This window comes from Myotis davidii, unplaced genomic scaffold (assembly GCF_000327345.1).
Source record: "Myotis davidii unplaced genomic scaffold, ASM32734v1 scaffold93, whole genome shotgun sequence".
NCBI lineage: Eukaryota > Metazoa > Chordata > Mammalia > Chiroptera > Vespertilionidae > Myotis > Myotis davidii.
In genome coordinates, this window is record NW_006292095.1 from 4,330,053 (window position 1) to 4,347,757 (window position 17,705).

Consider the following 17,705-nt stretch of genomic DNA (forward strand, 5'->3'; position numbering starts at 1 on the left):
GGTCCTCTGGGCCTCCACCCTGGGATCGGGCACCGGGGGCAGCAGCAGCAGCCACAGCAGGAGGAATTGTCCCAGCCCAGCGGGTTGGAGCGAAGGTCTAACCATGCTGCTCCCTCCTTCCTCCCACTTTCCCGATTACTTTACCCTGGACCCGCAGCCACTTTTAAATGAGCAACACACTCCCGGCCAGGGTGCCGCCTCCACCAGTGCCAGCCTAAGGGGCAGAGCCTGGCAAACCTCTCCACATACACACCCATACAGCTTTCCACCACTCGGCCACATCCACCCCCCAGGCAGTGGTGAGAAGCGCGCAGTAGCCCGACCCTGAGCAGGGACCTGCATTGTGAAATCCATAAAACCAATAGGGGCAGGATGACGAGCCAGCACCCACCCACGGTGGGCATTAGGAAAACACACCACATTTCAGTATCCTCATGTTTTTTATTACAAAACAAGCCACAAAACAGTTTTAGAAAATTAACTTTTTGCTACATACCAATTCAGAGAGCACATAACATGAGAAGCACAACCATTTTCCATGCACTCAGCTCAGTAGTTACAGTGAGTGCATTTCACAGCTGAAACACACTGGTTCGAAACACAGATTCATGCCACACCTTCCTAAGCAGTGGGGAAAGGAATCAAACAGTTCAAACTCTACCTAGATGAGTGATGGTAATTGACTGCTGCAGGCAACACGCAGAGAGAAAGGGAATGGGTAGAAACGATTTAATAAACGTAACCACTTCTGACATGTTCGAAGTTTATCAATGAAGCTGATTTGGGAAACTCTATTACCAAAATATTGTTACCTCCATACGCTTGTTTATTTAGTTGTCAGTGCAAATAGACATCAAATCCCACTGCTCCAGTATTGAGCCTGCTATTTATTTACTGGGTCCTTTTAGCCTATGTCTGAGCAGTTATACTCAAAAAAGTGTGTGTGTGGGGGGGGAGCAACTTGTAAGTGAACTACAAAACTGAACCTTAAATCTACTTTCTCATGGGAATCTTCCAGCATTCTACCCAGAAACAGATGTGTAATTCCAACATTTTGACCGGAGGTCACTCTACTTAATGTATGTTTATGTTGTCCCACAGTATGCAAAAAGCCCAATTCTGTTTACCATCAACTGACTTAAGAGAGCAAATCCATAAGCTTTCAAAAGCAGTGGATGGTGAATAGTTCAGCTCCAGGGAAGACCACCTGAGGTACTGTTACATATAGAGTGAGTCAAGACGCCGCCAAATGTCTTATAAAAACAGCACAACTCAGAGAAGGTTTTTATTCCACGAAGAAAATGCAGTGCCTTTTTCAGTTCCTTTTATTTTTTAAAACTCAGTTTTATTCCAGAGCCTATGCATTTAACTACTAACCTATAGTGCATCCCCACCCTATTTTTTGCTTTGCTTCCATTTTATACATTTAAAACTAAATGCTTTTGTCGTACATATACCACCTTTGGCTCACATGTGTAGTGACATTAAAAGGCTGTGCTGTGAAATTGGCCAGAAGGTAAGAAATATGGACACAAAAGGAATTCTAAAAATAAGGTTTGAGAATGAGAATGCTTTCAGGCTTCATTGAAGATAATTATATTTACCTGGTGTTGGAACTACATTAATATGTTCTAACATGGAATTTCTAATAAATTGCCAACTAGAGTCCCTGTTTTCCCCCATCATGATAATACAATTTGGATTAATAAGCATGTTCAATTTAACACATTCTCAAAAAAGACTAATGAACAAGAAACATATCAGCTTATTATAATGGACAATTAATGTAGCAGTAGTATTCTAGCAGAGAGTTTAATTTTAAAGAGAAATGGATAGATTTTACAATTTACACACCAAAAGGTGGCAACTTTTCATGAGTTAGGGAATGTTTAAAGAGACCTCAAAAGTCTCTAAATTATTTCCATTAATTCAGTATGACTTACTGTGCACTTATTAGCCAAATAATTTTCTTCAGGAAAACTGGAAAATGAAACCAGAGACAAACAGCTTTAAAGAATTTGGAATGACTTTTGGAAGTAGGCTACTTGAAGTATGTTGTAACCTCCACCACTCACAAATAAATAATTCCTAAACCAAGGGTTTCTAAGGACAAAAGTGTGTAAGAGTCTGGAGAGAGAGAGAGAGAGAGAGACAGAGAGAGAGAGCAACCCAGTAGTAGATTTCCTTTTTATACCAGGACCACTATGCCAAGCAATTTAAGTGAAAAATAGCTCCAACACAGTGCAGTCAAGAATAGTTCTCAACATGACATGGACTTCAAGGAAAGAATGGCTCCTGAAAGAAACATAAGATTTCCCTCAAGTCCCTAAGGATTTTCTGATCACATCTTTTCACCTCTGCATTAGATGTGGACATAAGCAGGAAAGGGATTTACTTAGGTAAAAATACTTATCTTAGTCTCTTCCACAAGTCATTAATATTATAATTTAAAGATATAATTAACTGACCTAGCTGATAAAAGTTATAGACAGAAATGAGTTACCTTGTCTCTCCCTTTAGGGAACCTTGAGCAGTTCACCATATAAGTTGGACAGACAAATCCTTCCAGGGCCCCAGAAATAGTTTTTTGTTTTGTTTTTTTGCCAAATGAAATTTGGATGGGAAATACAATCTATGCTTTTCTACCTGGGACATCTCTAGTCAGCAATGCATAGCCTCTAAATCAGAGTTTCTATGCAGTTTCTATTTTATTAAAAATATAAATATCTATCAAGATTATCTTTCTATCTCTCTGCTCTTAAGTACACAGAACACCTCATCAGATTACAAGGTTGGATCATGCAAAAACATAAGGCTTCTTTCAAAGGACAACACAGACAAGAAAAAGAAAGCAAATATGCCAGGGCACACAATATTACAGCACTTACACTTAGACTACTGTTGGACCATGAAAAACGGGCTGTGAGGCAGGATTCAAGATGCTGTCTATGCTAAAGCAGACCTTTCCTTCTGTTTGGAAAACATGGACCAAGAAAACTTAGCTGGATGAACTCCAATCCATCTCTTCCCAGCATCTGCTTCACAGCAAATCGAAGACTCTAAAATAGAGATCTGATCTATCACACAGTGAATTATCATACAAGTGTCAACTCTCCACACATTCCAACTAACACCATATTAAGGGAAATGTCTGTTCTGCTCTCAACGGTCATAACATTTAACACTGATAAACTCATCCTTGGGGCCGGACCCAGAAACCAAGTGGGCAGATCTGTCACTCACACTGACAGTATTTGGGGTCAAAGAACATCTACATGAGAACAGAGTCGTTCCCAAAATTGACGGATGTATTGAATGAATCATTCCCCATTCCTTACAAGAGGTCCCTATTTCGTTCTCTATGGGGATCTTCCCTGATGGATTAGCCCCCAGATTTTAACACCTCCCCTTAGAATGGATCCCAGTGAAGAGGAGCCTGGGTCTCCACCTCTCCTCTCTCTGTTTAGGTGGGTTAGTTTCCACCCTTCTACTTCACAGTCAAACCTCAGCCAACACAGAGGAATAAGATAAAGCCAGATGACTGGCCTAAGATTCCGTGTCTGTCCTGAAAACAAGGGGAAGGAACTAAAACTAGGACAAGGAAATAAAACTTGGTCAGGGACGAAATTAGACTTCCAACCTTCTCTCATCAGGACAACCTTTCAATAGTCGAACAAGAGGCAACCTGATCTCCATTGAGCATAACCTAGTGATTTTCCCAAATTAAACACACCACATGGGTATTTCTTTTTAAAAAGCCAGCTGGATGGGCCCCTCCCGTAGAGCATCCAAAGGAATATGAGCGGCATAAAGGCTCTGACTATCCTCCAACAGACAGAACAACAGAGTCATGGCCTCCTGTGCTTGAGTCCTCCCCGCCCCTCCCTCCCTGGGCGCTATGCCTCATCACACATCAGAAGTCCGTATGTTCTCATCATCAAGGTTGAACATAAATGGCTTCTCCTTGGGGTGCTGGGGCTCCGATCGGTGCCTTATCCGGGAGCTGGGCAACGCCCCGGAAGTATTGCTCTCCCCAAGTCGAGACGTGAACAAAGCGTCCTCAAGAGTCTCTTCAGGCGGATGTAGCTTTTCCCCGGCCTGGGGGACAGGTGTCCAGGGTTGCCAGGAGGAGGCCACCGAGGGGGCTTTGCAGAGAGCTTTCTTCTCTTCCACAGCTGGCCGTCCTCTGCAGAAGACAGAGTTGGGCCCACCCGACAGGCTGGAGCTCCCAGAGCGAGTCAAAGAAATGGATCGAGAAAAGGACATTTCCTACAAAAATAAAAGGGAAGGAAAAAAAAACAAAGGAAAGTGAGGGCTTTCCTGACAATGTTTATCCCAAAGCCCCACACTGAGTACCCACCCACAATCACCGTCTCGTCGTCCAGAGACGTGTGTCTACAGAAACCAAGTAAGTCCACGGGGACTCACTCCAGACTTGTCAGTCTGCCTGACGGGGAGCTGTGTAGGGCACGCCTATCCGACCCTACCTCACCTCCTCCACGAACCAAAACTAAAAAACAAATACGTGTACCCAAGTCAATCGACAGAGAAAAACAAACAAGGCAGCCCGGGGCTTCGCGGGGACCAGGCCGCCTGCCTACAGCCCCAAATAAAACCTGCCCGCTCAAGGACACGCTTCTCCCAGTTGACAGTGACTCTGCGACAGAAAGGAAGTGACTTACTCTGGGGTGGCACTTGAGGGCCTGGACAGCTGCCCTGATCTCTTTAATCCAGCTGTGCATGTCTTCTGGGCTGTCCGCCTGCAAAACACACACAGCATTTACACAGGCATTCTGGGCACCATGATTTCAGCGCTCAAGGCTCTGACTCAGTGCTAAGTTCATAAAAATCACACCATTAGAGCTGGAAGAATCTCAGAGATCATCTCGTCCAGTGGCTTCAGACGTTTGAGGACATTTTTTCGGATCTGACACTTCATAAATAAACCAGCTCCAAGTGGAGCAGCTTAGCAGTAGGGCAGAGGTCACGAGGGCGGGTGAGCTTAGAGGCCCCTCCCCTGTTGAAGTCCTGGACCCCCTTCTGGAACACAGTCGGCCTGGTTCAGCTTTATAGAAAATGAACATGAGGCCCAGGAAGTCAGAGCTCAGGGTCTATGGACCCTGATCTACATTCCAGTTCTCCTGCCTCTCAGTGCAGTCATCTCTCCATTACAGATATCTGCACAGAATAAGCGTATTTTCAACTCCGGTCCCATTCAAGCCAAATCCTCTGCAACGCCTCCCAGATGTGTATCATCGCCAAGCCGGGCTTCTCTCAAAACACAAACTACCTGAGTCTGCTCGCATTCCCCATCCAGGCCTCAGAGTTGCTAGACTTGGAGTGCTAAGCTTAAAAACATGTAGGACACTGCTAAACAGTAAAAAAAAAAAAAAAGTATTTCCCCCAGAGATACCTGCTAAGCCCAGAAGGGGGCAGCAGCGACTCTGTGAAGAAAGGAAGAAAATCTAGAGGCAAAGCCACTGCAAGTGGAGTCCTCCGAGTTCTGTGTTTTCCAGCTTTATAGAGGCTGAATTCTAGCGAACCCGGCAAAAGTTTACTGAGGCCTTCTTCAGTATTACACATGGCATCAGTGCTGGCACAAGATGGGACCGAGACTGAAGCCTTGACCTCCAGAAATTTATATTTGTTAACCTCTCTCTGTCCCCCTGTGCCTTCCCCAAATGGTTCCATCCCAAATCACAAGTGTGGGGAAAAAACCCCACAAGTGTGCATCTGTATATGCAAACACCACACCCCAGACTGCAAAACTGTCCACATACCACCCTCACTTTCCCCATCCCCAAAAATGATTCTTTCTCTTTGCGTTATATCAAAATAATACAACATGAGTTTTTTAAAAAACCCTCAAACTTCATCCCTACCCCTTTCTGTCACCCCAAACCAAGCTTCCTTGGTTAGACGTGTACAGGAGCAACTTGCAAGGGAAATGGTGTCACACCCAGAACACCGGGTCAGAAGTGTGTAGCAACAAGGGCCCAAGGGGAGCAGCTCTCTCACGTGCTAGGGCTGCAGCTTTACCCGCACCCTCTCTCTCCGGACTTTTCCCAGTTATGTGACAAGCTGGTGGTTCCCCAAGAAATAGACAAATCCATCCCTAGTCCACAAAAATAGTCAGGGCAAGATCTTCAAGATTCTTCTGGAAGGTGTTTTACTAATATCAGAGCTAGCCTATCAACAAGTAGAACTATTGGGAGACTTAAATAAGCTCTTGCAGGTAAAGCAGTTTGAACAGTGTCTAATGCACAGAAAGGGCATTATAAGCATCCGTTATTTTATTACTACTATTACACATGAAGCCTTAAATTCCAACATTATAAATATGTTCACACCGTCTCTGAGACTCCCCCCACCCCTCATTCTGCAGACAATTCCTACCTAAAGGGTCAAATTATCAGGATCAAATAAGGTACCATATTTGGGAGGGAAGAAAGGTTATTTTGCATTAGAATGAGATGGAGGTAAATTGTCCAATAGGAGAAAGGCATTCCTTAGACATTTTCCTTGAGGGAAGCAGAGGTGATTTTCGCATTGGAATGAGATGGAGGTAAATTGTCCAAAAGGAGAAAGGCATTTCTTAGAGATTTTCCTTTGAGGGAAGCAGAGGTGATTTGATGGGGGGAGGGGGGATGCGGGGGAATGTTAGAAGACAGAGATGGGAGCTGAGGGAGAGAAAAAGCCCTCTGACATCACATAGGGATCTGGGAATCTCATTAAGCAAATTGCAAGATCCCCATGCTGACACTCCGATAATCCGTGTCCAGGACTGTTAAGTTCCTTCTACTCCTTCCATCACCCTAGCAAATTCCCCTACTGTCAACTGTTACCCGCACGCCCAGGCCACCGATTTGATGGCCTTTTGAGACCTCACCAACAAACTCTCCTACAACTAGCCCAGGCCTCTTCACACCAGCCTCCACTTAGCCAGGAGTCACTGAATCACAGAAACCTAGGAATCACCTGACTTAACATCTGGGGATTCAAGACCAAGAATCAAAATCCTCTAAAATGCCTTCAGATCATTTCCAACTCTCCTCCACGATAAATCATGCTGTTAGTCACACCTTTATGCATAAAGTTTTTTCATTTGTAAGATTCTTCCACTCCTGGAAAAATCACTAGCTAAACAGTATGCATTCCTTTCAGGCTCTTACATTTGGCCAGAAATGTTTCTGGTCAACTACAAGAAAATTTCATTTGCCAACAATATATTATTTTTCTACATGTACCCTTGCTAGAACTACATATTACAATTTTTTAAAATCTTTGATAATATGATAGGCAAAATAATTCAATTTCTTTCTTAAAACATTTAATAATTAATAGAGGTGGAAATTGTTTGCTACTTACATGTTTCTCTAATTCTCTAGTTCTGTTTAAGGACATTTTTTTCTGTCAGATAATCCAGGTAGTTAATCCAGCCATGTTAATGTTAATAATAACAAACATGGGTAAGCATTACTTTAATGTTTAACTAATAAACTGTTATTTAAAAATATTATTCAAATAGAAAAGCAGATACTGTAACTGATCCCACATGAGAAGAAACAGAATATTACTTTATTGACATCACAATTATAGTCTCTATTAATCATTTTATGAATGGGATTCACTGACAACAAACATTCACTGACACCTCAAAGGTTGTATGCAAAAATGACGGTGTATGTGTATATCTATCTTTTATGAAAAGCCTGTGCTTAGCATTAATCAAAAATTTAAAATACCTTAAAACCGTATCACATAGGTAGCTTTATGAACTAGAGGTAAAAACCAGCTCTGAAGTCCACCCACACCATGTGAGTCACCAAGACTAAAATGTGTTTAAAATGGAGAACATGAGGAGACGTGCCAAACTCATGTCCGCTTCCTCTCCTGGTGTGCTTAAACATGTGCATTTGTTTCTGGTGCTTGGTTCCAAAAAAAAGAGTAGGGTTTCTGTTCTTGAGGGCAGTTTCTGAAGTGGGGGGAACAAAGAGCATTAAAACAGACCACTGCAGTCTTCGATTTATTGCAGCCCAGTGAGCTTTTCATGAATACCTACTATGAGCCCAGCAATACAACAGATGCAATGGTTTGAAGCATGGGATTTTAGAGGTCATCAATAAAAGGCCTCCAATATGAACTTCTGGCACTTCCACTGCAGCTGTCTAAAATTTTTAGGCAGCTCCTTCTTCATTCTATTCCCAATCTCTGCCCTCTCTTCCCAACAGCTAATCACACCTGCCCTGTGGCCAAGAGCCAGCCCATCTTTAGACACCCTTGCCACATGACAACCTAGGTCATATACACTATGTAGTTCTGAGTGATGTCATGTACCTTGTCGTTTACATTAAAACCGTAAGTATCCAAAGAGTTGCAGCCCAACACTCTGCAATCCACGTGTGAGCCCTCTCAGTACAACTTCTGTCCTGACACAGTCCTCTAGTGCTGACAACTGGGCTTATGCCAAGTCATCAAAACCAGTCTGCACTACATTAGTCATTTCAAATAACTAATCCTCTTGGCTACCTTAAACCCTTGACTTTCTATGACTGGGAAATGGGGAACCTCGCTTGACTTGTATTCCAAAGACTAAAACCTCGTTTTGAGCCTTTGTTCAAAAGTGAGAACCATCTACCTACAGATTAGCTTGCTAGCATCGCAAGCTTAGATACCTGATTACTGCTAGATTCTGGATCTACCACGATCCATCTGCCAAGACACCCAGCTCCCCCAAGCTGGTCCTCCCCAATCCAGAGCCAGACTACCCTCTGTATCTTGGGTTCTGCACCAGGCTGCTTGTCAACACAACTGAGTAGGTCTCATCCTAGCCTCCGGTGCCTCCGAATCAGTCCCGTAACTCACCAGGTTTATGATCTCAAAGTGAAGATGACCTCAGACACTGTGGAGAATTAAGTAATACACTGCCTGTAAATTGCTTAGCATTGTGCCTAGGAGAGCGAAGTGGCCAATAAACGGTCTAGCTTTTTATTAACGCAAAAGAAATACTACAGTGTGAGAGATCACACATGTGACATAGAAGGTAAACCTGACATAGAAGGTAAATGACCAACCTCTAAGTAGTTGGAATCCAGCCCCGTTCTGTTGCCCAAGTCTCTCTCTTCTGTCCAAGGGATTTATTTCCTCTGCACAGATCTCCCTTGCTCTATGGTCTAGCGCTACTTACATACCGAGGACACACGGTTCTTTGAAGCAGGTTTACTGAGCATAACACCTTAGGAAGCAGATCAGAACCAAACTATACGAGTAGTCACTATATTCTTTTCCTTTCTTCATGAGACATGATTTTTATTTGGAACAAATGACCGAAAGACAAACTAACTGTCAAACTTATTCAGATTTAGGTATATGACGAACTTTCTCAAAACTGAAATGAGCCTGTGATGTCAGGAAGTTCATGAAAGTATTTTCTTGCAAATGATGAATTCTGAGCTTTCAAAGCAAAAACTAGAATTTTAGAAGACTTATATCTACCTCTATGAGCTCGACAGCTTACCATATTTAAAGACTTGTTGATGATGCTGATATTAACAAATGTGATTTTTTTAAATATATATATATATATATATATATGGCTAAGTGTCCGTCTGTCTGACTGGTAGCTATGACGCACACTGACCACCAGTGGGCAGACACTGAACGCAGGAGCTCACTGGCCATTTAAAAATAAACGGCACCAGGGCACCACGGACCTGGCACCAACAAACCAATACTCGGCTTCCCCCAAGTGGGACACGGGCCCCACAGCCACCCTGAAGCGACACCCCTTCAAATTGTAGCCAATGCTGCCAAGACCCCATGGCGCAAAATGCGGCCCACAGCCCAGGCCAACCCAGAAACAGTCGCTGTGGGCGCCAGGTAATGATGTCACGTAGTAACACCCAGCTACCTCTCCTTAGTGACTAGCCTCCTTGGAGTTTCTTCAGCCCAGGAACCTGACTTGCTTTATAGCCAGGTGCAAACATTTTACAGTTTAACCAAACGTCTGTGAAGCGTTTTCCCGTGCCTCATCTCATTTGATCCTCACAGAAGTCCTGGAGTAGACAGATAGGAGTCTAGGTAGAATCCTATTTTCATTAGCAAGATGTGAACAGTGTTATTAAAATATTTCTTCTAATTAATTTCCTTTCATTGTGCATGAATCAGTGCACTGGGAGACTAGTTATATAACAAAATGTGTCCGCATTTGGAAGATCTGCATAGCTCAGCAAGACCATGATTTTCCAAATGTCCTATGCACACAGTTGCAAAATCATGCATTGGTAAAAAGGATTCATTCAAATGGAAAAACTAACCAAAGGATTTTAATGTCAGAGTATGAAAGTTTATTATTATTGGCTTCTGATTCCACATTGCATCTAAACATGAAGAAACTACCATTTGCCAAGTTTTGGTATAGAATCAAAGAAGAATATCTACAATCAGCTGGAAAAGCTATTAAAATATTGCCTTCTTTCCAAATGCATATCTGTGCAGGGCCAGATTTTCTTCATATTCTTCCATCAAAACAACATATGGCCCCAGATAGAATGCAGAGGCAGATATGAGAATCCTGCTGTCTTCTATTAAGCCAACCATTAATGAGATTTGCAAACACAAAAAACAATGCTACTCTTGTTGCCTTTTTTGTTTCAGAAATATAGTTCCTTTTCATAAAATGTTACTTGTCTTAACACAAATCAGTTTAATATTTGCTATTTTAAAATAAAATAATACATATCTTTAGTGATTTTTAATCTCTACTCTTCTCTAACTTCAGATTCCTCTTTGAGTTAGTTGTGATCAACAGATGTGTCTATTCGCACATTTATTTATTCAGGGTGATGTTAGTGTTCTTTTGCCCCAGAAATGTGGGAGCAGACGGCAAAGGGGGACGGAAGGGATGAGAAGCCACTGGTAAACATGCACACACTCATGGAGATGATGGAAAACCATCTGAACGTTTTTTGTTGTTAGTGGTGGTGGTGCGGGGGGTGGGGGTGTTCATGTTTCCCAAAGCTCTGTCCTAACTCTTACCTGGCATAATGATTCACTTGACAAATACTAATTTAGTAGCACCAATGTGTCTGGCATTGTCTGTCTAAGGGCCTTCACAGCATGTCGCCTTGGATGTCCCAGAGACAAGGTAAACCACCTGTGCCAGGCTTGCCCGTTTCACAGTGATTGCTGCCACCAGCTGCCCTTGCTGCTCCTTTCTCCCTCCACCCCACACCCAACCAACAGTCAAGTCCTAGAAAAGACCCTTTCACAGCTTTTACATGTCCCACACTTGTCCATCCACCCTAAGTTCGGGCTTCCTTTTATCCCGCACCTACATTACAACAGCCTTCAAGTTGGCCTGCCTCCTATCTTCCCCCTTTCCTCGTCAGTCCTCTACACTGTTCTATACAGCAGCCTGCTGTTCTAGGGGCGAGGGTGGAGGGCTACCAGCTCTACTTTACAGATGAGAAAACAAGGCGCTGAAAGTGAGAGCACCTGCCCAAGTAATATTTTTAGAAGGCAGATCTGACTGGGTCACTCCCCTAGTTCAACCTCGAGGGGCCTCACCCTTAGCATAAAGGAGAAATTCTTTAACAGCTTGCAAGGTCAGGGGCCTGTGCGCCTGCCTTCCAGCCTCCTGTATGCTCTGTGCTCCTTTTATCTCCAGGTGTGTTTTTGTTGCTGTTTTTCACACATGTTGTTCCCTCTGCCTAGGCCATTCTTTCCTCAGCAGACTCAGATTTAGATATGTCTTCCCTCAGGAAACCTCCCCTGACTCCCTGAAGCTGGGGGAGATGCCCTTTTTGTGAGTTCCCATGGCAACCACTACTCAGTCACACTTTTGTTTTGTTTATATTCTCCTATCCCCACCCGTGAGTTCCCATGGCAACCACTACTCAGTCTAATGGTAGCACTCAGCACACTTTTGTTTTGTTTATATTCTCCTATCCCCACCAGTAAGGGAGGTTCACACTAGTGATACATTTAGCTTCTTCTGGCATATTCTGCATTCCATGCTGGGTTCACCTGACCTTCTAAATGCTTTTTTAAATTGTGCTGTAAAGTTCTATTTCATGCATCTATAGCAGTATCATACAGAATAGTTTCACTGCCCTAAAAACTCCCTTGTGTTCATCCATCGAACACCTTCCCCAACCCCATCACACTGTGTTAACTGCTTGTGTACTTGACTCTCTCTCTCTGGTTCAGAATCTGTTCTATGCAAAACAGTATCCTCAGCATGAGGCAAAATGGCTGGCATTCTGAATACTAGTCTACAAATATCTCTTAAAAGCCAGACATGGAAATGCCTTTGTTGCATCTACAGTTTAAAACTTTGTCCCTGAACAGCAATGGAACCAGCTCTAATACCCCCAGCACCACTTTCCATAGCTTCCCTGTGTCATCTCTCCCGGGATGACAAGTGTCTGTCTGAATAAATGGCCCTAACCGGTTTGGCTCAGTGGATAGAGCGTTGGACTGTGGACTCAAGGGTCCCAGGTTTGATTCTGGTCAAGGGCACATGCCCAGGTTGTGGCTCGATCCCCAGTAGAGGGTGTGCTGGAGGCAGCCGATCAATGATTCTCTCTCATCATTGATGTTTCTCTCTCTCTCTCCCTCTTGCTTCTTCTCTAAAATCAAATATATGTATATACTAGAGGTTCGGTGCACAAAATTCATACACTCGGTGGAGGGGGTCGCTCAGCCTGGCCTGCACCCTCTCGCAGGGAGAGGCTCCTGCCACCACCCCTGCACTCGCCAGTTGTGAGCCCAGCTTCTGGCTGAGCGGTGCTACCCCTGAGGGAGTGCACTGAACACCAGGGGGCAGCTCCTGTGTTGAGTGTTTGCCCCCTGGTGGTCAGTGCATGTCATAGTGACCGGTCGTTCTGCTGTTCAGTCAACTTGTATATTACCCTTTTATCATATAGGATGGAATCCACAGACAGCTAAGGCTGCCAGCTCAGAGAGGGGACGACTGGAGCTGCTACCCAACACATGGGGGAGGGGTGACCCCTGTGGAAGGGAGTTACACTTGAAACATAGAGGAAAGGGCAGGGGAAGCCTTGAAAGCGTTGGCTGAGCCCCCCAAAACCACTCCCCCATTTAAACTGACATGTGACATGGCTGTCTTAGCACTAGAAATGTATTATCACGGTGCTGTATGAGTCACAGCACAGGCTGGGCTAAGGGCTTGTTTGGAAATCTGCCTTCCCAGCGCCTACAATTTTAGGAGTTGGGAGAACTCCAGCTGTGGGTGAAGGGGAGAAGCTCTGATAGCTTGAACGGCCAGAGCCCAAACAATGGCTTTCTCTGTGCAGCTGGGCTGTGCACCTGGCGCCTGCACAGGGGCCTCTGAGCTGTTGTCCTTCCGCACACAGGGATGACCACACGGGCGGAGCTTATAAATACCCTCCAAAGGAGAAGTGAAACCACTGACCGGTTCTCCTTTTCTCTGCTTAGCTGGCTCCCAGCAGCTGGGAGCAGCTGATCCTCGCTCACGTTCCCCAGTGCAGTGGCTCAACCTGCTCTTATATTTCATGGTTGGGAAGCTTTTGGCAAACATCTCGTTTAGAATAAAATGGGACTCACACTGACTTTCAGGGGCTAAATTTACCAACGAGAAACTTCAAGCAAAATAAAAGAGAAAGCACAGGAAGCGGTGAGGCGTCTGTGTGCACCGTTCCCAGAAACGGAACATCAAAGTCTTCGTGGGGCGGGCTTTTTACCTGTACGTAGAAGGTCCTGGAGCTCGTGATGATTTCAAACAGGTTGTCCCGCATTAAGAGATCCCTGAACAGAGAAAAGGAAAGTTACCAGGCAGGCTGGCACACACATTGAGGACTTGATTTGTCCTAAGTCAAGGCACCAGTACCCTCTACCCTAAAAAGGCCATTCCTCCCTCAGCCCCTGCCCCAAAAAACCATTACAAAGCTTTCCCCTGGCTTCACTCCTTAGAGCAGGAGTGGGGAACATCTGGCCTGTGGGCCATATAAGACCCATGAAATCATTTGGTCTGACCCTGCCAACGCATTAGGGGTGAATTAATTAAAAGTTTAAACAAATATAGCAAGCTACTTTTTAAGTTGATAATTCTGTATGGTCCTCGAATGATGTTACAAATATCCAAATGGCCCCTGGCAGAAAAAAGGTTCCCCACCCCTGCCTTGGGGTGGGGGTGGGGGGCTCAGGAGGTTTCAACATCCCCATGGGACCTCCCCACCACACACATGCACATCACCACTACCACCAGGTCTAACCAGATAAACCAACTGCTAATATCTGCCACACCCTACACCACCTACAGTTGTGGGTTGGTTGATTTGCTTTAGTGGCTAAGATGTACAATGTGCTCTGTGCAAAGCACTATTTAGAGTGCTTTTTTTTTTAGAGTCAAGTAGATAAAAATTTTATTTTATATAGATAGATACATAAATAGATCTATCTACTAGTATATAGATATAGATATAGATAGATATATAGATATATACAGGGTCTCTCCCAAATAAGTATACACACTTTGAATGATTATAAAGTTAGTGTTTATTAACATACATTTCACTTTCAAAAGTAAGTGAATTATCAGCTGGTAGTGTATATAGTTAAACTTTATATCTCGAACTTAATTTGTTCCGGAAGGCTGTTCGAGAGACGATTTGTTTGAAAACCAAATCATTTTTTCTCCATTAGAAATAATGCAAATTGAATTAATCCGTTCCAGACCTCAAACAATTCTGTTTTAATCTTTCTTATATACAAGTCTAATATACCGTTTATTTTATAAACACTTCTTTTCTTAAATTTACCACACCCCCACTAGCCTGAAACGAATTTTTCATACATCACAGCCTCAGAATTGCTATCACTGGTTAACTCCTTTTCATTTATCTAATCAACAACAGTTTTTCTACCTATTCAATCGCCTGTGATTGTTGGTTTGTGAGCACTTTCACACCCTTAGCAACATTAGCACTCTTGATGGCCTCTTTATGTTTTAAAATTGTGCTAATTGTGGATTTCCCCAGCAACAAAAGCATTCTCTCCTTTGTTTGCTGCCTGAGAGACCTTTTTATCATGCTGAGGTGTCAGCATGAAAGGGCTGTCAGATTGAAAACTGAAGTTCATGATTGTTGGTTTGTGAGGAATTTCACACCCTTAGCAACATTAGCACTCTTGATGGCCTCTTTATGTTTTAAAATTGTGCTAATTGTGGATTTCCCCAGCAACAAAAGCATTCTCTCCTTTGTTTGCTGCCTGAGAGACCTTTTTATCATGCTGAGGTGTCAGCATGAAAGGGCTGTCAGATTGAAAACTGAAGTTTTGGTCAACAACCAAGACATTGTTTCTGTGAACAACTTGATGAAGAACCGAATGTTTAAGATGGGAGATGTTCGAGAACCGAGGTTTGACTGTATACATTTGTGGGGGGACACCCTATATACTAGCAGAGAGAATAGACATATAACATTACATTAGTTTCCGGTGTACAACATAATGATTCGATATTTTTATATATTGTAAAATGATCACAATCGGTCTAGTTAACATCCATCACTACACAGTTACAAATTATTTTTCATGTGATGAGAACTTTTAAGATCTACTTTCTTAGTAGCTTTCAAATATACAATACTGTATTGTTAACTATAGTCTCTACACTGTCCATTACATCCCCAGGATTTGTTTGTTTTATAACTGGATGTTTGTACCTTCGGACCCTCTTCACCCATTTCACCCACCCGACTCCCCACCCCCACCTCTGGCAACCATCAATCTGTTCTTCCAGGAAACCCAGGCTCAGAGAGGTCACATGACTTGCCCAAGGTACCAGAGTTAGTTAATGGCAGAGTCAGGATTTGAACACAGGTCTGACTCCAGACTCTATGCTTTAATTACTCCATTGTTTGCCTCCCCTAAGGGTACCAAATCTCTCATTTCCAAACCCCTCTTCCACCAGCTTCATTAAATTCCTGCTCTGTGCCTCATTCCACTGGGCTGAGGGGATTGGACACTAAAGAGGAGAAAAGGAAGGAGAGAGTAGACGACTTTAAGATGCTTCAAACTGGGTGCAAGTTTGGGACGAGGGATCCTGACTTCTACAAAGAAGGCAAGAAGTAGCTGATACGCACTCGGTGACAAACCTCAAACCAGGTGAAATGATTTACAATGTTAAATGTGTGTGTATCCAGTCACAGTGAGGGATATATAAGGAGTGAAAGGCTAATTCCCTCTCAATAAAAAAAAAATACATAAAAAAGCAAAACTACATAATCTGGTGCCAGACTGTGTGCTGAACTCCAAGAGTTAGAATAATTCCAGGAAAGGACTGATCAGAGGCGGAGCTGGCTTCGTGAATGAGACCTGAAAGGGAAGGGCAGGTGCTGGGCCAGAGACATGGGCCCCGGGCAGAGGAGCGTGAGACTAAAGACCCACATGGAAGGGGAAGCGAGCCAGGGGTGAGGTGGGCCTGGGGCCAAATGCTGACTCCACTTTGGGAAAAGGTATTTTAGGAATATTTTTAAAACTTGCTGAGCCTCTGTACCCTAACTGCACAATAGAGATGAGAAGACCTCCTTTATCAGGCTGGTCACCACAAAGATCAGCTACAGAGGCATCTGGTACCGTGCGCATCACAGAGAGGCCGCCTGAAACACATTTCACTGTGATCAGCATCGCTTGCTGAGTGTCTCAGTAGAGATGGCTCTGCGCTCTCTCGCTAAAACACTTCAACCTTTGAAACTACGCTTGCAAACAGAATGGCATCGTGGAATCAACTACCGAGGAGGTAAACGCAAAGCAGGGAGGGAGGGCTCTGCTTCTCAGGCTACATGTTGCCTTTCTGTGCAGTTCAGCAAATGTTGGTTGAGGACCCAGATGCCCGAAAGCCCCTTGACTGGGTGAGGGAGAGGACGCAGTCTCACAGGCCTGGGACCTGCAGAGGCTTGGGGACTTCTCCCCGCCGTATCTCCAACCCCTTCATTCTTTTACTCAAAGTTCAGTCTGCATCTGACAGTCAGAGATTTAAGCAAAGTACGAAGCACTCTTCGGACTGAGCCTTATCTGGGTTCTCTGAGCTGCCCCAACATGCTCACGCGGTCACAAGTCCAATCTGTACAGGCCCTCCAGGGTCAGGGACATCTCCAAGGCTCCGGTCACGCCGCCTTTCCTCCGCCCACTCCTCTGGACCCACTTCTGGAACTCCCGTCTCCAGCTACTTCCACGAACGATAAATCGCCACTGGGACTTCCCTGACCTGTGCTCTCAGCTCCATGTGCAGGACAGCGTGGCCTTCAGTCCTGCTTCCCTGGGTCACACAGCACTGTGTTCACGCTGACCCTGCCTCGCCTTTGCTCGGAGCAGGCTGCCTGCTGCTCACAGCTTCCCTGGTGATGCCGTCTCTGCTCGCCCCGTTCACGGGATGGACCGGCCACCATGCAGTCCCCAAAGACTGCAGATTCAGGGCCAACGTGAGGACTTCTAGATGTCCAGACGCCCTTGGGTCTCTAAAGCTTAGTTCCAACAGCATCTGTATCTGGTGCTGCCTATGGGAGAGCCCTCTCCCCGGGGCCCCAGGTCCACAAATCATCCTATCACCATGACACTTGGAAGGTAACCATTTCCTAGCAGAAAGAGGAACACATTAAAAATGCCTCCTCTCCTGCCCAGCGGGGTGACAGAGTTGCCATATCACCCTGTGTGAAGGGGTA

General features: G+C 44.4%; 2 protein-coding genes across 2 annotated transcripts in view; both read right to left on the bottom strand.

The window, feature by feature from the left end:
* The window catches only part of HTRA4 (HtrA serine peptidase 4), a 12,004-nt gene extending 11,186 nt beyond the window's left edge, over nucleotides 1-818 (bottom strand). Inside the window, exon 1 of the mRNA XM_015565270.1 lies at nucleotides 813-818. Within this exon, the coding sequence (XP_015420756.1) occupies nucleotides 813-818 (6 nt within the window). The remainder of the gene's footprint in view (nucleotides 1-812) is intronic.
* Nucleotides 422-17,705, bottom strand: part of PLEKHA2 (pleckstrin homology domain containing A2) — a 73,142-nt gene continuing 55,858 nt past the window's right edge. The window contains exons 10-12 of the mRNA XM_015565207.1: nucleotides 13,728-13,791; nucleotides 4,683-4,760; nucleotides 422-4,269 (exon numbers count right to left, since the gene is read on the bottom strand). Of these exons, the coding sequence (XP_015420693.1) occupies nucleotides 3,907-4,269; nucleotides 4,683-4,760; nucleotides 13,728-13,791 (505 nt within the window). The 3' untranslated portion in view covers nucleotides 422-3,906. The remainder of the gene's footprint in view (nucleotides 4,270-4,682; nucleotides 4,761-13,727; nucleotides 13,792-17,705) is intronic.